This window comes from Mus pahari, chromosome 3 (genome assembly GCF_900095145.1).
Source record: "Mus pahari chromosome 3, PAHARI_EIJ_v1.1, whole genome shotgun sequence".
NCBI lineage: Eukaryota > Metazoa > Chordata > Mammalia > Rodentia > Muridae > Mus > Mus pahari.
In genome coordinates, this window is record NC_034592.1 from 21,133,045 (window position 1) to 21,155,063 (window position 22,019).

Consider the following 22,019-nt stretch of genomic DNA (forward strand, 5'->3'; position numbering starts at 1 on the left):
CCATCTGTGTTGGATGTTATCTACCTCTGCCACTGCTGGCACTGGCACCTCGGAAGTCACTTAAACCCTCTGGGTCTCATCTTTGCCATCTGTACAAGGGACCTGTCCAGTGGAAGCCCACTCCAGAGCAATTCAGGTAAATGTCGTGTGGTAATATGATTTCCTGGCCAGTTCTGGGCACACAGTAAGTGCTTGATAAAGAAAAGCCAGAGCCACTGTCTTGTTGCAGGCAGGCAGACAGAAGGGTGGTTCTGTGGACCTGTAGAATCAGAGTACTGTTGGGTCCTTGCTAGGTTTTAGGGAAAGGGGGGTGTCTTTTCAAAAGGTCATACTGAAATGCCCAAATCCTGTGGGTTCTTTCCCAGGAGTGAAAGCAGAGGGACACATGGCATCTTCAAGCTGTAGAAATGTCTCTAACCCACATGGCAAACATCAACCTTGAGGCAGAGATGGCGTCCTGGAGGACAGGGATGCAGAAGCAACCTGCCACCATCAGCTCCCAAGTTCAGGCCCTAAATGGGATGCACTAGAGAGCTCCTGTGAGGTCACACTTGGGGAAGGATTGTGCCTGCCTTTGCCACGGTTTGGCTCCATGCCTCCACCTGCAGCCAGCCCGGTAAAGACCAGATCCACTCATTCATTACACATGCGTAAGCAGGCTTCATTTTAAGCAAACATATTTTACATAGTCAATAGAAATGTGTTCAGTCATGCTAATGAACACAGGGAGAGTACACAACACTTTACTAAAACAAACAGTGTTCCAGTGTTTAAGTGCTGTATGGACTGCATCAGGCTATATTTTAAATTAATTACAGGAGTCTCATCTTTTTGGCTGACTTCATGAAATCAAAGCTTTAAGTACTCTCAGGAGATAGTGGGCTGACCATGAGGCTCTTGGTCCCCTGGGAAGTCTTTGAGAAATGGTCCTTGACTGGAGGTGCTTACTCCTGTGATGCAGAGCCCAGGACCCACTGGAGAGCAACTAGTGCAAACATGGGGACTGGTCTCCCTCTCAGAGCACAGGCCCGCCACAGGGCCTTCTGACTGAGCTCAACAGACAGAAAATTCCGAATAGGAAATCCCTCGTGGCTAAGCCATATATCCATACAAAAGACATTACACATCAGTTAACTGTCAGAAATGAACATCAAGGAAATATTTAAAACTTCGAAATCCTTAGGGAGAAAACAGACCAGGGTTGGATGCAAATCAACAAGGCGATTTTGTAAGCAGAGACCTCACCTAAGAAGAGGCAAAGCCGGCAAGCAGACATTTACCAAAGGGGTTGCTTGCTAATAAGTATCCGATAAATGTAATACAGTTTAAATAGTAAAACAAAGTAAGGCGCAGCACCAGTGCCAGCAGGCCTGAGCAGACAAAGCGACCTCAAGGCAGTGAGATATCAGCCTGGCAATAAAGCTTATCCTGATAGAACTCACTCAGCCGGCAAGGCCCCGTGTGTGATGGAGCCTGGGACGAGCTGGAGATGGACCAGTCCTGCCATCTTGTCCTCAAGGAGCAAGGGAAGTAGCAGAGCCATGAGAAAACATGAAAGGGACCAGGGTGCCACAGCAACACTACAAGGCAGGGAGCGTCCTTCTCACCTGACAAATGAGTAAACTGAGGCAGGGGAGTTGCTCGGGGTTCTGCAAGCACAAGCAGCAGAGCCAGGCTGACTACTGAGGCACAGGGACTAGAGTCCAGGTCGGTCCCACAGAGGACTCGAAGGCAGACAGGGCACATCCCTCCGTTTCCCACTCGGGATCCAGACTCAGGTCCTCTTGCTTGTGCAGTGAGCACTTTATCCACTGGGTCCTTTCCCTAGCCTGACATGGCAAAGTATAGGAATTGCCAGAAACAGGCAGAAACTGGCTATGCAGAAAGCACCAGCCAGTGGGGACAGGGAGGTGAGGGCTGGAGGCAATGCCTCCATGTGGTGACAGAAGGAGCATGGTGGCAGGCTCCCTGGATTGTGTAATGTAAATGGGTGAATTACATGGTATTTAAATTGTGTCTTAATAAATCATTATTGAAACAAATTCTGCTACATAGATACATAAAATCTAGATGTGCAAGGTGCTTAGTACATGTGTGTTTGTGCATGCATATGCATGTGCACACATTAGTATGTTGTATGTATATGTATGTGCATGCAGCTACATGTGTATGTGGGTATGTATGTGTATGAATGAATATGTATGCCTGTGTACATGCATCTGTGTGCATGTGTATGCATGTGTGTTTATATACACATGATTATGTACATGCATGTATATGTGCATGAATGTAAACATGTATGTATCCATGTGTATTTATGCACATGTGTATATGTGTGCATTTTCATTTGTATGCATATGTGTCTGGGTGTACATATGTGCACGTGTGTGTGCACGCATGTGCATATATGTGTGTGTGGGTGTGTTCTTGCTTTTGGCTAAGATATGGTTACTGTGCCTTATATTTCTCATATTAAAATAGGCCTAACACCCACCTCTACTGAACTCTGCTAAAGGTAAGGTGCCATCATGAGGCTACAGCACTTACCATGGGGCCTTACATGAAACATGGCAGGTATCAGTGCCCTGGTATTCATTGCTAGGGTAAACACCCTGGCCAAAGGAAACGTGGGGAAGAATGGGTTTATTTGGCTTACAATTCCAGTTTAGAGTCCACCACTGAGGGGAAACCAAGGCAGAAACTCAAGCAGGTAGCCACGTCCCACCCACTGTCCAGAGCAGAGAAAAACACATGTATCCTTGCTTCTTCCTCCCCAGGAGCCTCAGGCAGCCCAGGATTTCCTGTCCAGAGTGGACTCAGTCAGCTGACAGTCATGACAATCCCCTGCCACCCACACATACCCAGAGGCCAGGCCATCCTCCAGCTGAGACTCCCTTCTAAGGTGATCCTGGGTGATGTCAAAGGGACAGTTAAAGCCAACCAGCACCATGACATTTTGCTAGGACGTGGCCCAACGAGCAAGTGAATCAGCCAGTGAGGGGCCGCTGCTTTGCTGAAATAAGCTCCTACTGGGGGCGGCTGAGGAGACATGGAAGCTGCTCTGTGTGAAAACAGCAAGCAAGTGCTGGTCCAGAAATGTCCGCAGCATGAAAATGTGAAAAAGAATCACATACCTATAAATAATGACGAAGAACAGGGTACAGAATTCCATAAAGGAATCGCACAGATGAGGATCTCTGTTTTCTTACTCCCAGTTTCGCTGCTGTGGCGTGGGCTCATGAGTAAGTGTAGTGACAATTTTGGAGTTCTGGTTTCTTAGAAAAACCAGAAACATAAGAATGAGTTTTATTTCTAATCCCAGGAGTAGAGATCTGATTTATGATTTGCCTTGTGCTGCAGAAGGGATGTGGTTTTGCCAGCTGAAGATGGTTTCTATGATTGTGTGACATTTGGAATTCTGGGAACTTTTCAGAGGGTACATAAATGCTAGTTCCCCTAGAGGCTGGGTTGGTCCTTCACGGAGATTGGCTGTGGTTTGTTAGTAGCCATGGTCAAAGAGGAAACAAAAGGAAAGAAATTAGATGTAGGGATCTCTCTCTCTCTCTGTGTCTCTGTCTGTCTGTCTATCTGTCTCTCTCTCTCTCTCTGTCTCTCTCTCTGTCTCTGTGTGTGTGTGTGTGTGTGTGTGTGTGTGTGTGTCTTTGTGTGTCTCTGTCTCTCTCTTCTCTCCTTTCTGATCTAGTGACAGGGTGAAATGGGGAGACTGGGATAAAGGTCAGGAAAAGAACCCACAACATAGCAAAGACTGGCTATAAGTAATTACAAATAAAGCAAGTTCATGTACACCCAAGTAAAGAAGCTCAGATACACAAGGCTTCCTGACACTACCTTACCAGCCCTGCACTCCAGGACCAGAGTCCCCAGCACTCCAGGACCAGAGTCCCCTGCACTCCAGGACCAGAGTCCCCAGCACTCCAGGACCAGAGTCCCCAGCACTCCAGGACCAGAGTCCCCAGCACTCCAGACCAGAGCCCATAACACCCATAGGATCCTGAAGCAGCTTCCCCATTTTCCATAGTTCCCTGCAGCTTAGCACAGTGCAATGTTGCTCAGTGTTTGGAGCATCCGGTCTAATTTAAATCGTGGGTTTTTTGTTTGTTTTAATTGTTGCTGTTGTTGTTTTTTAACTAGCCAGCATCTCATGTACCCCAGGCTCAGAATCTGTATGTAGTGAAGGATGTCCTTCAATCCTGATTTTCTTGCTCCCATCTCCCAAGTGTTATGATTACAGGTATGAGCCACCACATCTGGCTCCAATTTAGGTTTTGCATGCTCTAACTTGAAGTCTTTCTGGGTCCTGCCTCTTGTTCACTCTGTGAGCCCCAGACCAGGGACAGAGCTGTTTCTTGCAGCCCCAGGGCATCTTTTGATCTCTGCCCTCCCTCCCTTTTGCTTCAGGGTCTTGTGCTAAGCTTAGCTTCAGCACCAGCTGAGGGCAAACCAATTGTCCCTAGACTCCCTGCTCTGTCCTTGAGTGAGGAGGCATCCGTCAAAGACTGCTCACTTGCAGGCAAGGACCCACACACTCTTCAGACACACAGAGATCCAAGGTGGATATCACAAGTGGCAGGCTTCCTTCACCATCTACGGATTTCCAGAGAGAAACACACAGAATATTTGCAAGCCCACCGGATGGAGGTGGCCACTCCCAAGGCAAGCAGGTTTGTTAAGTGCTGACTCACGTGTATCCACGGTCTCCTGAATGGGGATGAAGCCCACAGGCAGTGTGTCCTTGACATCGATGAGCTTCATGTCCACCAGCACATTCCCCAAATGACTCTTGGGAAGAAAAGACAAGACACACGCTGAGTTGGAACTTAGGCTTGCTTGCAGGCCTGGCTTCAGGAAGCGTACTTCACACAGTGGCCGCTGCAGCTTTACCACAGCAGGTTAACTGGAGATGATGATACTAGCATTTAGCAGGGACTCTAGTGTACCTCAGAAAGAAGATTCCATCTGTGGAATCTCAAAGCCACTCAGCAGAGGGTAGGTGTGCACACATCCCTGGACCCCACCACTTTTCAGGGTCAGAGTGTTTTAAATAGGGGAGGTTCTGGGATGCTTGCAAGAGAGAGAGCTATGTCTAAACTGAACAAGGTCTGATCACATACCTAAGGGGCCGTTGTTACAAGATACATTCTATAAAATGCCAAGAATCATAAACTAACTGAATGGCAGCCTGGCCACCTCCGCACCCCACGCCTTCTGAGATACCTCGCTAGGGGAGCTCTTAAGAGCGCCTATTTAGTGCTGGCAGAGGGGTCCACAGTGCACAGTTTCCATAAAGACAGTTTTGAAGATGGTTGGTGGCACACCATTCTATAATTGCAAGAGAGAATTCTTTGCAAACACGCCAGCCCTTGCAGCACTCACTTCATGCTAGAAACAGCTCTTAAGAAATCTGCCCTACATCTTAAACATGAGGGCTGCTGTGGAGATTACATTCACGTCTTCAGAGTCATCTCAGCCTTGTCAGAGCCAGTTAAGGCAAGAATAATGGGTTCCCAGCCTAAATCTCTCCTGTTAGGATTCCAGCAATGTGCTGTGTGTGCCCACTTTGCAGAAGCACTGTGTCCCCCAAGCCCAGCTTGACTGCAGTCTCAGACTAACATCTAAGGGGTCAGTCCAGGCTCTGCCCTCCCAGGAACCTCTCAGGCCAGTGTCCCCCTGTTGCTTAGAGATGGACCCAACTTCATTCTGGGCTTGGGGAACCCTAGCTCCACTTCCATCTTTACAGCACAGGTACCTCTGAAACCCACACAGGGAGTATTTGCTTTCTGAATGAAGCCAGCCACTCTAATTTAAGACCCTTTTAAGTTCCTATCATTTAATAATTGGACACTGTGGTGATCTGAGTCAGAACAGCCTCCACTGGCTCACATATCTGAATGTTTAATCATCAGAGAGTGGCACTATTTGAAAAGGATTGGAGGTATAGCCTTGTTGGAGAAAATGTGTCACTGGAGTGGCCTAATCTCTCTCTCTTGAGTTGGGGGTCAGGATGTAGCTACTGACCAGCACCACATGTGCTGCCGTGCTCCCTGTCACCATGACAGTGAACGTAAGGAAGCCTCCAGATAGATGCTCTCCTTTCTAAGAGTTGCCCCGACTATGGTGTCTCTTCACAGCAGTAGAACAATGACTAGGACAGCCCTTATGAAGCATCCATCTACCTACCACCTTGAAAGATGTATTTAAGAAGCCAGACACAGCTGGGCATGGTGGTGCACACCTTTAATCCCAGCACTCGGGAGGCAGAGGCCGGCGGATTTCTGAGTTTGAGGCCAGCCTGGTCTACAAAGTGAGTTCCAGGTCAGCCAGGGCTACACAGGGCTACCCTATCTTGAAAAACAAAAAAAACAAAAACAAAAAAAAAACCAAACAAACAAAAAAAGGAAGCTGGACACTATGGGTCCTGGCTGCCACCACTAAAAAGTAACCAAAATGATGTTTGCTCCTTCTTCTCACCCAAGATAGCATAGTTTTTGGCACACAGTAGGGACTCAATAATTACTGGCTAAATACATTGATGTTTGTGGCAAACTTTTCAACAGGGTGGGGTGGTAGCAATCATAAACTGACTCAGACTTTCTTACATGGCAAATTGAAACCATGTCACCAAAATTCCCAAAGTTTATTATTAGTTATTATCGCCTATAAGTAAAACATGCCTCGAGTTGAAATTCGGAAGTCGGAGTAGCAAGTGCAGCCTGTGGCCAGCACATCCGGGACTGTACCATCAGACGTCTGTCCTTCTCTCTCAGCATCCCTGGGCTTGCCAATGGTGCTCAGGAAGACAGTATGCACTGAGGTGCGGCGTGTGGGGAGTGGGCCCTCTCTAATGTGGAATAGACTCCTAACTACACAGCTGGGAACCGTAGAAGCACCAGCTGCCTCCAGAGCAGCCCGGTCTATCAACTGTCCTCTGTTCCCGTCCCCTCCCTGCTCCCCGGCCCCAGGCAGCTGCTCTTCCATGTCACCACTGCTTCCTGCACTGAGAAATTAACAACTGGGCACGCTCTGCTGCCCCCTAGATGGATGGGCATTCATCAGTATCCTGTTGACCGGCTCAGCTTGACATGCAAGATTCCATGGAAGTCAACTGCAACCAGTTAGTCACCTCACCTCTTGAAACACTGGGGGTGTGGCCACTATACAAGTGTTGGGAAACCTGTCCATGCACACAATGGGAGGCTGCCCTGCTGATGCTTCCTGCAGCCCGAGGGTGTGGCCCTCTTCCATGGGGCTGCCTGTCTGCAGGGTCCTCCCCCACTGACTTTTTTATATATCATAGGCCTTCAACACCATTAATTTTCCTGGTTCCCCTCCCCCACTGGTGCTCTCTTTCATTTCCTCCTCATAAATATGAAGAACGTATTCCCAATCCTTGCTGAGCAAATGATTCATACCAGGGGCCCGACATGCACTGACGCAGGGTATTTATATTGTCTCTGGTAGCCAGTATTTGCTAGTATACTGTAATTATTTTTGACAACTTTGCATTTAAGGTAGCCACAGATAACCAACTTAATATTCAAATGTTCATAAATCCTTCTGTTTAACATCCTCCCTACCTAATCTATGCACATTATTATTACAGGTAACACAGAAAGTGCGGGGCATGAAAAGTGCAATTAATCTCACTCCTTCCCAGGAAGCAGTGTCACTCTCCAGCCAGGTTTCCATATTAATGGCCTGATTGGGGGAAAGGAATTTAGGATTCAAAGGAAGCTCCCCAAACTCCTATGTTGGGAGTCTCAAGTCAGCTAATTAAGATGTAGCCTGCTCTGGAGAGCCCACACTCTCCCAGATGGTTGTAAACCGGTGCTCTGCCAAGCCTGTGCTCTGACTATAGACCAGGACAGACAGGCAGCTGCCACTGGTGAGGATGTGCCTAGCTTCTGCCTCACTCGAGGGCTGGCAAATGGACTCTGTCATTCCCCAAAATTTGATCCCAAAGCAATTCTGTCCCCTGGTTTGTCATTTGGATGTGGTAAAGGACATCCACTCCTCTCTGGTGCTAAGGATGGAAGTGCTAACTTGGTTCCCGAGCACCCGGGCTTCAGCTGAGGGCAGGGGTGTCTCTTGCTGCCCTCCTGGCTGGCAGCCTTATCACCCCCAGCTACTGATGGGGACCAACGTGTTTTCTGGCAGTTCCCGGGTCTGAATCCAGGGTCCCATGCACACTAAGCAAGAGCTTTCCTGTTGTCCTCAAGCTGAGGACTGGGTTTTCTATAATCCACCCCAAACCCATGAGTCCAGTGCCTTCCCTGCACCACAGCAGACTTGCTGCCCCAGCTCCCAGGGCTTCAAGAACTCCTGCCTGGAAGACCAACAGCTCTAAGATTCAGGAGTAAATGTAGCAGGTCCCTGTGTACATGGCCCGGCCATGGCTACCCTCTGAGGCCAGCAGCACTGCCCAGGGCTGTGGTGCTTTTCCGATGCGAACACTTGGCCTCCAGCTTGTGGGGCTGTTAGGAGAGGTTGAGGAGGGGCAGCCTTGCTGGAGGAGGTTCATCACTGGACAGACTTTGAGAGTCAAATGCTAATGGTACTTCTAGCTCTCGCTCTGCTCCGTGGATGGGAGCTCTCAGGGTCCCGCTCTTATCACCATGCCTGCCACAGGCTGCCGTGCCTCCCTGCCGTGATAGATGCTTATCCCTCTCAGATCAGGTTCCAAAATATCTCCTTCCTTTGATAAGTTGCCCTGGCCATGGTGTTTTATCTTAGCAACAAAAAGTAACTTAGACAAGGCATTTGACCAAATCTTTAGGACTTCCTCCTGGGAGTCCACGGGAAGCAGTGGTCAGCAGGCAGAGCAGGGACAACAGGAGGAAAAGCAGAAATGGCTTTCTAAAGGCATTTGGGTAGACTCCTGGGAGAGAGAGCCTGAGGGCACGGGTGCACGAGGGTGCGGGTGGGAAGGATACGTGTTCGGTCTACTGATAACATCATGAGCTCAGCATCTGTAAGGTGATGACGCCTTACCCCTGCTGTGTGGAGTCCCCTCAGGCTATAGTGGACCCAAAGGATCTGTGCAGACACACCACAAGCGCTGTACAGGTGCCTACCCTGGCTCAGCTGCCACCATCCCGTTACTGAAAATGCACTCAAAGGCCAGTAGTAAAAAGATTTCCCTATTCAGTCATATATTACAAGCAGCAAAGGTACGCTCTTATAATTAGAGGGAACTTAATGGGATGACTTCGCCCCTCATCCTGAACACACTAGGAACAATATTCAGAACTAAAGATTACTAAAGAGCAACAAGTGTTGTGTGATCATCTTACAGTCCACATGCAGAACTGCTGAAAGGAAAACCTGGGCCTGGCAGAGGGATCCCAGGCTGAGCGCTATGATGAAGAGACGGGGTATGCGAGGGAAAGAGGCTGTGAGGGACGGAGGCTGTGAGGGATGGAGGCTGTGAGGGACAGGGAAGCTGTGAGAGACAGGGAGGCTATGAGGGATGGGGAGGCTGTGAGGGACAGGGAGGCTGTGAGGGACAGGGAGGGTGTGAGGGACAGGGAGGCTGTGAGGGATGGAGGCTGTGAGAAAGAGGTCGTGAGGGACAGGGAGGCTGCGACTGACCAGGAGGCTGTGATAAAGAAGGCTTCTTTCATTTTTATATTTGGCATGTTTTATACTGTTGTGTTTTTAGTTTTTAACTACAGCCTATATTACCATTATAATTACACTTAGAAATTGTTGAAAATGTTTCAAAAAATAAGTATCTGAATTATAAGAAATAACTTATCACCTCCTCCAGAGGGTCATGGTGGGGAGCTAAAGTGGTCATCTCAGGAAGCCATTATAATTACACTCAGAAATTGGTGAAAATGTTTCCAAAAATAAGTATCTAAATTAGAAGAGATAACTTATCACCTCCTCCAGAGGGTCATGGTGGGGAGCTAAAGTGGTCATCTCAGGAAGAAATGAGGTACAGACACAGGTTGGCCTCCCTGGGAACGCTTTACACTTTTGGAGATGGCTTTAAGCATCCCTAGTTCACGTGCTCAAGTACTAAAAACCAGAATGAAAAAACTGTACACCTCTCCGTAAAGACGAGCTACCCCATGTCACACAGAGGCTCTTTAGAAACAAGGCCACATCACGTCTGGGGACTGTCATGGGGTAGTGGGTGTCACGGCCCCTCCACTGAGCTGGTCTGCCCTTTGCAGATGCTATCCATCCCAGCGGCCCCGGCAGACTCTCCCATCCCTCGTGCCCGGGAGTTGTCACGGAAAGCACAGTGAGGGGAACTTCCCGGTGTCCTTTGGAGAACACATCTTAATGGAATTCACTGTGCACTTGGGGATGTGGTTAATAATGTTGTTAATAAATGAAACACAGCGCTGGCTGCTGATTCTACCCTGTTCACTGAAACAATAGATAAATTAATACAACAATGAACATAAACCACACACAAAAGAGAGGAAGCCCCAACCAGAAATGTAAATTAGTCCTGCCCACTCAGCAAACAGGAACCACCGACAGACTCACATTTTCTTTAGAAAATGATCTTGTGAAACACAGGTATCTGGTAACCTTGGACTTGAATAAGCCGTCCTTCCAGAGATCAGCATCCACGCCATCTGCTGTCTGTGCAACCTGCAGCAGAGAGACGGAGAAGAGGGTCACAGGTAAGAGGGGACAGAACAGGAGCATGAACCCAGCTCCTCTACCTGTTCCAATTAGCACCGGCCCCAAGTCTCCTGGCATCTCATTAGTGCGCCACACTCAGCACCAGGAAGAACATTTCCAAAAGGGAAAAGGGGAGACTGTGAAAAATACAACTTCTAAAAATACTGTCCCTGGGGAAGCCATTGATTAAAGACGCCCTGACAGAAATGGTTCTAACGAGCAAAGAATAGCTTTTGTTGTAATGGACTGGGAAGGGACTGGATGGTCAGCACATTAGGCTGTTTGTTGCCATTTACATGGGGCGGACATAGGGCACAGAAGAAAGCCACATGGGGTGGAACTGCACCTGCAAGGGGCACCCCCTGCGGTGTGGACGATGTGACCTCCTGCCCACAGGAGTAAGCCAGAGGGAGCTTCAGTAGGGCTGCTGTGGGGGCTAGGGTGGTAGGTCAGAAAGCTGGCTCCGCACTACATCTTCTTGATGCAAGCTCCCAAAGTGGAATTCAAGGTCAGAAACTATATCGTGACAGGAAAATAAACTAGATTCAGTTGATCCCATTTCTGGTCTCACTAGGAAGTCTCTCTCAATTCTCCTTCAGGACACAATCCTGAGTAAAGCCTTTATCTGCTCACTGGGCAGGTGGCATTAGCATGGGATCCAGTGTGGAGTGCAGGTACACGGAGTTGACAAGGGGACTGGAGAGAGGACCCTACAACTCCCTTCCTACCTCACCCAACTGCCCAACATCACAACAGAGAGACCAGGAGACCCAGGGAGCAGCTCCACACGTGGGCACGGGCACTGAACGGGCACAGGCAGCCCGTCCTGTGATGGAGCAGCGGCTGTGCTTCTGAAGTATGCTTGGGGACATGGCCTTGAGCTGATGAGCTTCTGGCCATCATGGTGGACAGCTGAGTGGCTCCATTCCCATGAAGGCACTGTCAATGGTCAGCAGCCTCTAACACACACGCAGTTCTTACTACACCCCCAGGCCCAGCACAGCTGCCACCCCGGAAGCTGCTTCAGAAAAGCCAAAGGCCAGCCAACAAGAGAAAAACACTTATTTCTCAAACTGAATAACTGACAGCAAATCTGAGGGTAAGGAAAAGAAAGGTCACTATGGCAAGAGGAACCCGAAGGCTTGTGAGACAGACTCCAGAGAAGCAATGGCAGTGGCCTTAGCCACAGTCACCGCTGCACTAGGCAGGCACTTTTCAACCCACTCACACAAAGCTACCGGTTAACCTGAATGTCTCTCCTGAGTCAGATGAGCTAATAGTCTGTGGGCACAGAGAAGGACCAGGACTCCTACTAGGGAGCAGGCAGCATGGAACTCAAAGGCAGATCTGAACTTATAACACAGCAGCTTCAGTGAAACATGGCCGATGTAAAGTGGGCACGCTGCCTTCCCCAGGGGTTGCGGGAGACACTACAGATGCAAGGCATTCGCTGGTGAGCACCTGCAAAGATGACTCTGCTTCTAGACTAAATGTGAGGATGCTGTGGAACCAGGCACTTAACACTGTGCCACACCATCACTCACGAGTCCTAACTTGTCCCACAGCAGTTACTTGTGATCTCTGGTCCCAAGATTCCTGCATCACCTCCGGGACTCAATCTGTCCTTTCAAATGTGAATCTTGTCCTACCATCGACCAGGACCAGAAGGTGCCATTCTGTGCCAAGCATTGTGCTTGACACAAAGAGGCTCAGTGGATACTCAACTAAAGGAATGGGCGAGCAAGGTGACCATTCATCCAGAGCTGTAAGAAGCCATGCCTCGTGGAGCTTCCCTAAGCAACACTGCTCCCTGGACTGAAGCCAGCAAGCTAAGCAGGAGGCTCACCCACCCTCCCTTCCCAGCTCACCACTCTCCAAGGTACATGCTGCCTACTACTGAGGCCACTGCCCTGGGCATTGACCCCAAGGCTGCTGCCGAGCACCTCTAGTGCTGAAGGAGGCTGGCTTGTCCTGGGAGCCCAGGCTTGGAGTCGGCAAGTGCCCAGGGGACCCCGGTTCCTTCAGTTGTACCCAATGTCTGCCTCGTCACAAGATGGGACTGCTGAGTAGAGACTCATCAGATATCTGTGACACTGCCTTACAAGGGGACAAGAACATGAAACATAAAACAGGCAACTCAAGAAATTGTGCCATCAAACTACTGAGATACAGTAGCAGAGAGAAAACCAAGCCAAACCAAACCAGCTCAGCCTGGCAGAGCAAGATTCAGTAGACATCTTTCCTCAGTTATCTAAACTGGGAAGTCTGGAAAGACATCTTTCCTCAAAAGCCTTTGTCAGGCTTTCATGATTTGCTTTGCTTTGTATTTTTAGGTTTTTTTTTTTTAAAGACAGGGCCTCACTTTGTGGCCCAGGCTGACTTTAAGCTCATATGTATGTATGTATGTATGTATGTATGTATGTATGTATGCATGCATGCATCTATCTATCTGTCTGTCTGTCTTATTTATATCTCAAATGCTGCCCCCCATCCTGGTCTCCCCTTTCAGAGTTCCTCCCCCATCATAACTTTAAACTCTTGATGATCCTCCTGCCTCAGCTTCTTGAGTACTAGCATGAGCCAGAAGCTTTTACTCTTTAGGCAGGGTCTCTCTGTAGCCCTAGTTGACCTGAAACTCACTGTGTAGGCCACAGTGGCCTCGAATTCACAGAGAGCTGCAAGCTTCTGCCTCCTGAGCGCTGGGATTGAAAGGCAGGCACCACCACCAAACTCTGCACGCATATGTTGGTTTGTTAAAAGGCACATTCTAATTGGAAGAAGCAGCGAGCTGTGGTATGAGAGTCACTGGCCCTTCTAGCGGCCCACGATTGCATGCCTTTCGAGATGGTATCAACACATTTCCCAACTGGTGATTATGTCTGGTGGCACATGCTGCTGATTCCAGCCTTCTCCATTGCCAGCATCCACCTTTGGGTGCCCAGTGTTGGAGCTGCAGAACCCAGGGAAGCCCTGAGAGGGGGTAGGTAACAAGAACAGCAGGGTGATGCAGACTTCATAGGCCCAACCTCCCATTTCCTCCTTTGGCTGTCACAGAAAATAAGCGATTATCAGAGAGCTCCCAGCAGCCCTTGAGCAGTGTCCCAGCTGCCTGCAGCTAGCTGATATGCCTAGATATGAAGGACCAAAGCCAAGTGAGATGTTCTCCCCTGGCTAGGGCTAGGCATAGGGCGGCAACCTGCTGAAAGTCCACTGTTTGTCAGGCACTGGTCTAAGCAAGCCACCTACAGCTTTTCACTGAAGGGTCCTGACAGTCAAATGCCATGGGGAGCCCCCCAAAACCCACACCAGCTTAGATAACTGAACCTAAAGACAGCAGCAAACTTACTCCAGTCATTCAGTGTGCTCAAAAACCCAGACCCCTAGGCCCGCTGCTGGTAAAATGCCTTCAGGACATTTGACACACCTCAGTCAGGCTTATCTGGAACACAGAAGGGCCCAAGCAGACAGGGAGAGCTGCGTTAAAGACTGTCCAGCTATCACTGTGCTGAGAGGAAGCTGGGAGCACCAGCTAAGTGTTGAAGGCTATAGATACAGGGACACTTGAGGCACATTTGGAGGCATGGTAGTGCTAGGGCTTTGCTTTGATGGCAGAGAAGTGAAACTGTACTATGGTTCAGTGTCTCCTCCAAAGCCCAGACTGGAGTGTGGTCACCACTGTGCTGTGAGGCTGAAGAGGTGGGGACTAAGAGGGTGCCTAGGCCAAACGGGCGCCGATCTCGGAGAGGGACTCATGATGTTACTATGGGTAGGTTGCTATGGCAGGGGTGTTCACCTCATACATTTCCTCTGCACTTCCACACTGTGACATCTGCCACACTAACCCACCACAAGAAAGCCATCATGAGAATGGCTCCTCTATCTTGGGCTTCCCAGACTCAAGACCCCAGAGTCAGATAACTTCCATTGTTCGTAAACGTTCAGTCTGTGGATGCTATAGCACAATACAGACTATAGCAGCTGAAAACAGACCGAGACATAGCAACACAGATTTTCATGCCAAACCATTTCCTTATTTTGTAAGACCTGAATCAAGGGGGGGGGGTGTGCTGAATGGCTTAGAAGATCTCTATATCCAGGTGTGACCCAGGGTGTCCTCAGGCTCTTCAGAAGCCCAGAGAGGTGGATGCCATAGGTTACCAGGCCAGGGAGACAATGGAAAGATCAAGCTCATGGAAACCAGGAAGCTTCTGAACTCTGCCCTAGGGAGAGAAAGCAGGTTGGTCCATCTGAGGCCTGGGCGTCCTTTGCCCTCAGTTGCTTCTCACCTCACATTATTTCTTCTCCTTAACTCCCCAGTGTAAGTAATCCGTGGCTCACCACAGTGCACATGACAAAGCTCTGAGGAGATGAAGCTGCTGCCTGAGTTACAGATGAGGAAACCCAGGCACGCATGCAGTACATTCACAGGATGACATATGCCTATGGGCTGTGCCCAGGATGTGTCAGAGGGAAAAGCGCTTATCAAAGAGCACATAAGAGAATATGTGCAGAGAGCTTTCATAAGGCCATAGAAAAAGCAAACACTCTAGTCCACAGGCAGGCTGCACACATCAATCAGCAATGGTGCAGAGCCAGGCAAAAGGTGAGCAAGCCCCGACCTCGGCTAGTTATGGATCTCAAAGGGGCTCTACAAACAATCAATGCAAAGAGGTTCTAAGGCCAGGCAGTGGTGGCGCACGCCTTTAATCCCAGCACTTGGGAGGCAGAGGCAGGTGGATTTCTAGTTTGAGGCCAGCCTGGTCTACAGAGTGAGTTCGAGGACAGCCAGGGCTACACAGAGAAACCCTATCTCAAAAATTAAAATAAAAAAAAAAAAAAAAAAATATATATATATATATATATATATATATATAGAGAGAGAGAGAGAGAGAGAGAGATTGATTCTAAGAACAGACACAACCATCACTGCTGTGTGACAAGAGGGAACATCGGAGCCCACCGAGAGGTCTCTGAGGTAGAGGCACTTGCTATCAAACCTGACAACCTGCATTTGAAACCTACTTGGTATATGGAGAGAGCTGGTTCCCACAAGTTGTCCTCTGACCCCCCCCTCTCTCTCTAAAGGAATTTAGAGGTGGGGGAGAGGGAGAGACAGGGAGAGGGGAGGAGGAGGGAGAGAGAGGGAGCACTCCAGAGTGAGATGACTTTGGTACCAAAGCCTGAGAAAATACACACACACACACACACACACACACACACACACACACACGTCCCAGGAACTAGGAGTTCTGCTTGCAAGCAGACTCTGAGAACCTGGTGAGTTGTCCCTTGTCCCTTCACTGAGGATGCCTGGCTGCTGAGGGAGAAGGGTCTCACAGACCACATGAGGCACACTCATCACAGGGAAGGACACATGATAAACACATAAATGAACAGGAGTTAATGCAATGCCTTACAGTAAGTTTTTAAAAGGATAACTGACAGCAACTTGGAGAGAGCAGGGAGGTGTGCTCTGCAGCAGTTCAGCCTGGCTTCTGGATGGGAAGAAAGTGACCTGGAGAGGAAGGGAGGGAGGGAGGGAGGGAGGGAGCCCCTCCTGCAGAAGATGGAGGGCCAGGAGAGGGGACTAGTCTATGTCTTCCCTAGGGCTCTCTGTTCATAAAGACAAACGAAAGGAAGAAGTTTCTTACAGGACAGTGACTGCTCATGGATCCAGTTTTGTGTTTTAACAGCCGTGGACAGAAAAGGACCTAGAAACTAAAATGCCAAGCACTGTTTGGCTCTAACCGCTGGAACTGGGAATACAGAGATACACAAGGCTGGCTGGTGGCGACCCGCAATGGCTCAGTAGGGCATTGGACCGGAGTCTGGCTCATCAGAACCCAGGTAAAAGCCACACGGATGTGGAACCCAGCCGGTTCTCCAGCTCAGTGCATGGGAGGTGAGCTGGAGGATCCCACAGCAAGCTGACTAGGCACAGGCGAAGAAAGCTGCAAGCCTCAGATTCAGTGAGAAACCCTGCTTCAATACATAAGGGGGAGAGCGATCAAAGAGGGCAGCAGAGCACATATGTATACACACTCAACCACACATGCACTCACACACAGAAACATGCAAACACACACACACACACACACACACACACCACCACCACCACCACCATCACACCACCACATGCAAATTCATGTAAATAAATACATAACGACAGACAGAGCATTTTAAACCGTTCCTTTGCTTTGCTAGTGTATGTCACATTTTTTTGGTCAATGAACACTTACAGCTTTTATGGAAAAACAACAATTGTAAGCTTTACTTGATGAGGTGAGAAATTGAAAACCTGCTAGACTACAACTTGAGAAAATCCTGTGAATGAACTGGGGCCCAGCTAACCGCTTAGGATGCAGAGGGCTGGCTGAGGAGGAACAGCAGTCTCCAGGGGACCCAGGTCACACCCGCAGTTTCAGGAAGGCCCACCCACAACTCAAAGGTGAGTTTGGCAGACAGGGCAGTGGGAGGGGGAGGGGGCAGGAAATTCTGCAGACATTCCAGGGGCAACTTCTGGCTGATGCTGTGAAGTTCAAAGGCTTGGCTCGGGCAGGCCTGCAGAAGCCTCACATCCTCTGTCAGACCAGGTTGAGCCCGCCTAAAGGCTGGGAGTGAGGAGAGGCCCAGGTAAGATCAAGAGCAGGCTATGCCCCTGGCTTGCATCATGGACTCCCGGCTGCTTCTGTGTCCATTTGTAACTTTGATTTCTGCATGGAGAACTTAGGTCAGCCACAGATTCTGCTGAAATGTCTAACATCTCTCTGAAATGAATGCCTGGCTCTGTCCTGGAGACTGGAGTTTCTGCCAGCCTCAGGGTAGGTTTCTCTCCCACAAGGCACAGGACCTTCAGCCCTCCCACCCTTCGTGCCCTGGATGCCTGCTCCCCTTGTTCTTTCCTCAGACATGGCTTCTCTACCTTGGCTCCTGCCAGCCCCTAACAGCTACATGATAGAATGATCTTGTCTGGGCTGTAGCCAAAGGACCCCCACCACACAGTCCCTGGGAACTCAGCAGGCAGAACCAGGATTTCTGGAGTGAGTTGGAGCTGAGTTCACGTCCTGATGCTGCTGCTCACAGACATTTCCCAGAGTCTTACTGACTCATTCCACCTCATCAAAACGTGGAAATATGAATGAGTGGGCCCCAGGACTATTTGTAAGGACCGAATAAAACACAGAAGATCATCACTTATCTACTATGAGATTCCCTGTCAGACCTGTCACAAAACTGAAACAGACAGACAGACAACAGCAAACATTGCAAGGGCACAGACCCTGCTGGCACTGTAACCTGGCACGGTCACTGTGGAAATGGTAGGGTAGTTCCTCATGGTATCACCACAGGACTGAGCAGTTCCTCCTCTGAGTATATACTCAAGAGAACTGAACACATGCACACATAACAGACTCATGAGGTAAGTCACTGAACGGTGGAAACAACACAAATGTCCACTGACAAATAGACATCATGAAGTTATCCACAGTATTACTGGACCACAAAAAGGCAATGGAGTCCCAATACAACCAACATCCGAAGAAGCACATGCTAGGTAAGAAGACAGTCACAAACCACACGCCATGGCTTGCTTGCCTACAACGTCCCAGAAGAGACAATCCTTAGGGATACAAAGAAAAGAGGTGGTCGCTGTCAGAGGGAAGGGAGCCAGGAACAAAGATCTATGATTAGATATTGGTGATTGTTGAGCAGCTCTGTGTACATGGTAAAATGGACTGAACGGTAAACCCCAGAAGGATAAACCATACCACATGAACTGTCATTAAAGCACTTAGCAGGAGGCCTGGCACAGGGCGCACACTCATCACCTCTGGCCCTCAATCAAGGGTCCTATTTTATCCAGTGGACGCTTTCCCAAGCATCTAGTCCAAAGACTTAGTAGTACACACTCAGACATTTGCCAAATGGCAGAATTTAAAAACTGGAACATGGACTATGGCAAGATCGGTGCTTGGCATGGCAGAGGCCACCTGAGGCAGCTTTCCTCACACAGAGCTTACGTGTCAGCTACAGCAGCCTCTCAGGCTGGGCCGGAGAGGAAGAAGCAGAGCCATAATCCCAGCAGAAACCCTGGAGGTGCAGCAGTGATCATGGCCCCAAGGAAGCACTTCCTGGCAGGAAGTCAGGAACTAGGACTCAGGAGAGGAGAGGCTACCAGAGAGAAAGGGCCTGGCCAGAAGTGCCTAGCTTTTACCACACCCAGGTGGCCAGGGCAGAGCTGGGCCCCAGGCCTCCACAGAGCTGGGGAAATGGTCTGGTGGCCTAGAGAGGTCCTCACAGCTAGTGAGCATGCAAAGGGGAACCAAAGGTGCTCTTGGTTCTGGAGCACCTGGGGACCCTAAGGGTGGAGGCAAAGACTACTCAACCAACAGCATAAAGATACTACTGTGGCCACCACAGAACAAAAAAACATCAAGCAAAACTTGAAAACCTTCAGCAGAAAATAGATCTTTGCTTCAACAGAAGGAATGATTAAAGAAGTAGACACTTGTACAAGGGTTCTGATTTGTTTTATTCCTCTAAAGTAAGTTGGAGTTCTCATGCATGACAGACGACCACCCCAGGTGTCATTCCTTAGGCGCTCCCCCAGTTTTACTTTTGAAAAGGGTCTCTCGTCCTGGAACTATCCAAGTAGGCCGGGCTGGATGGACAGTGAGCCTCAGGGCTGTTCTGTCTCTGTTTCCTAATGCTAGGCTTAAATGGGCATAACCACCACACCCAGCTTTTAAATTTTATTATTATTATCATTTTTAAAAGATCTATTTACTTATTTTAATGTATATGAGTGATCTGCCTTCACAGACACCAGAGGAGGGCATCAGATCCCATTACAGACGGTTGTGAGCCAACATGTGGTTGCTGGGAATTTAATTCAGGACCTCTGGAAGAGCAGTCAGTGATCTTAACTGCTGAGCCATCTCTCCAGCCCCTTTAAAAAATGTTTTAATAAGGTATTCTATAGATCAAATTCAAGTCCTTTCACTATCTAACCAGCTGTAAGAACGAAACCCTCAAACTCCAAAGGACACATGTGCTGGCTAGTTTTATATTAAGATGACACAAGCATTAGTTACTGGAAAGGAGGGACTCTCAATTGAGAAAATGTCTCCATAAGATCGGGCTATGGGCAAGACTGTAGGCCTTTTTCTTAATCAGTGATGGGGTGAGGGCAGCCCATTGTGGGTGGTGCCATCCCTGGCTGGTGGTCTTGAGTTCTATAAGAAAGCAGGCTGAGCAGACCATGGGAAACTAGCCAGACTTTCTTTTCTTTATCGGAGAGCTGCTTGAGCCTAGTGAACCTTGCCCGGTCCCTTAGGCATTTGTTATGTTGTTTCTGGTGCTTTCGCATATATTTGAAATGTTAGTAACATAATTTTTATTTTAAAAAACTCAGACATAGTGGCATATGCCTTTAGTGCCAGCAGGCGCAGGTTTGAGACCAGCCTGGTCCACATAACAAGAACAGTCGGGAGGGCAAGGGCAGAGAGAACCTATCTCAACAAACAAACAAACAAACAAACAAACAAACCTCAGACAATGGACCCAGAAAAGATTCAAATGCTAACCAGCTGTGCATAAGGAACACAGAGAACAAAGTTTGCTGACTCAAAGTCGTCTTGTGTAAGATACAGAAGTGGTGTGAGAGCCAGGGCCACCTTGGGTGGGGTACGGTGCTGGTGAGCCCAGGCTCTGTGAGGAGCACTTGTTGGTTGCTTCGTTTTGGAGGCTAGAACTGAGAGAGAGCTGAGGTTAGGCCGCCGCCATCTGTCACTCACCATCCGTAGTGGGCTAGTCTCTCAGGTAGGTGGAAACAGAAGCCAGCCACTAGGGAGAGGGCAGGCGCTGGTCATGTCTGCTTGCCCAGGGGACAGCAGAAAGATTTCATGTCCAGGCGAGGGTAAAGGAGGAAGAGCCTGGGAGCTGGAGAGTTAGCTCAACAGTTAGGAGCACTGGCTGCTCTTCCAGAGGACTTGGGTTTGACTCCCAGCACCCACATGGTGGTTTATAACCATCTGTAACTGTAGCCCTAGGGACTCCAATGCCCTCTTCTGGCCTCTGTGGGCATCAGGTATACATGAGGTACACATACATGTAGGCAAAACACCCATAACATACATACATACATACATACATACATGTGCATGCATATTATAATGCAACTGAGGCTCAGTTAAAAGCATGCGCTACTCCTGTTTAATCCCCGGTACCCACATAATTAGCTAATGACCATCCTTTGCTCTAGTTCCTCTCTATCCCAGTGTTGTTTTTTGTTTTTTTAAGATTTATTTATTTTATGTACATGAGTACATTGTCGATATCCTCAGACACACCAGAAGAGGGTATCAGGTCCCTTTACAGATGACTGTGAGCCACCATGTGGTTGCTGGGAATTGAACTCGGGACCTCTGGAAGAGCAGTCAGTGCTCTTACCCACTGAGCCATCTCCCCAGCCCCTCTAGTGCTCTCTTTTGAGCACAAGTGCACCAGAACACACATGATACACACAAATCCATGCAGGTAAACACTCGATATACAATAAATAAATATAAAACAAAGTTTTTAAAAACAGACTGGCAGAGGGACTTTCCAGTGAGAGTCCAGGCAGGAGAAGATACACCTGGGGGAATGACCTGGGACAGAAGAGGGGGGAGGGGCCAGGCTTTGCCAGTTCTCCACTCATGTACCCTCCTGCCTGGGAATGCAAGTTCCACCCAGGCAGGAACTATCCCAACTCACTCACTAATTGATTCCCAGAACCCCGCCTGGGCCTGCACAAGGCGGCCCTGAATACATCACTGCTAATCACATACGCAACCAGTCCCTTCCCGAGCTTGTGGGAGCCCCCTTTGAGCCCAGGAGGGTGGCTGCTGAGAAGGAACTTAAGGTTGGTCTGTAGAGTCTACACTCATAAGCCACATGTGCCCACTGATCCTGAAAACTCTTAGACACTGAGGTGCCCTCTACAGGACAAGGAGGCAGCTCTGTCATCAATCAAGTCAACCAGGCTTCTCTAGGGAGGTCCAGCCATTGGACACAGTTCTGAATACAACCGAACAGGCTGTGAACCCATGTGCCTAAGAAGGCCGGGAGCCCACGCCCCCGACAAGGAGCCCTAGTGATGCTACGGTCAGGGCGCAGGCCACTCCCAGGCTTGGAAAGGGGTCTGGTCTGTGTGCCGGCACGGCTCCTCCCCTGCTTCCCTATGTGTGCTCCTCTCTGCCCAGCTCTCTGCTTGGGCCATCAGGAATGGCCCTGGCCTTCTTGCTGGTTTGAATAAAGAGGCTCTGAAGAGACCCAACAAGAGAAGGCAGCAAGAGGTAAGGGAAAGGAATTAA

At 49.1% G+C, this 22,019-nt stretch overlaps 1 protein-coding gene across 3 annotated transcripts in view; it reads right to left on the reverse strand.

The window, feature by feature from the left end:
- The window catches only part of Mvb12b (multivesicular body subunit 12B), a 154,258-nt gene that overhangs the window by 98,151 nt on the left and 34,088 nt on the right, over window positions 1–22,019 (reverse strand). For all 3 annotated transcript variants that reach the window (XM_029536207.1, XM_021192647.2, XM_029536206.1), the window contains exons 3-4: window positions 10,522–10,629; window positions 4,704–4,800 (exon numbers count right to left, since the gene is read on the reverse strand). In XM_029536207.1, the coding sequence (XP_029392067.1) occupies window positions 4,704–4,800; window positions 10,522–10,629 (205 nt within the window). The remainder of the gene's footprint in view (window positions 1–4,703; window positions 4,801–10,521; window positions 10,630–22,019) is intronic.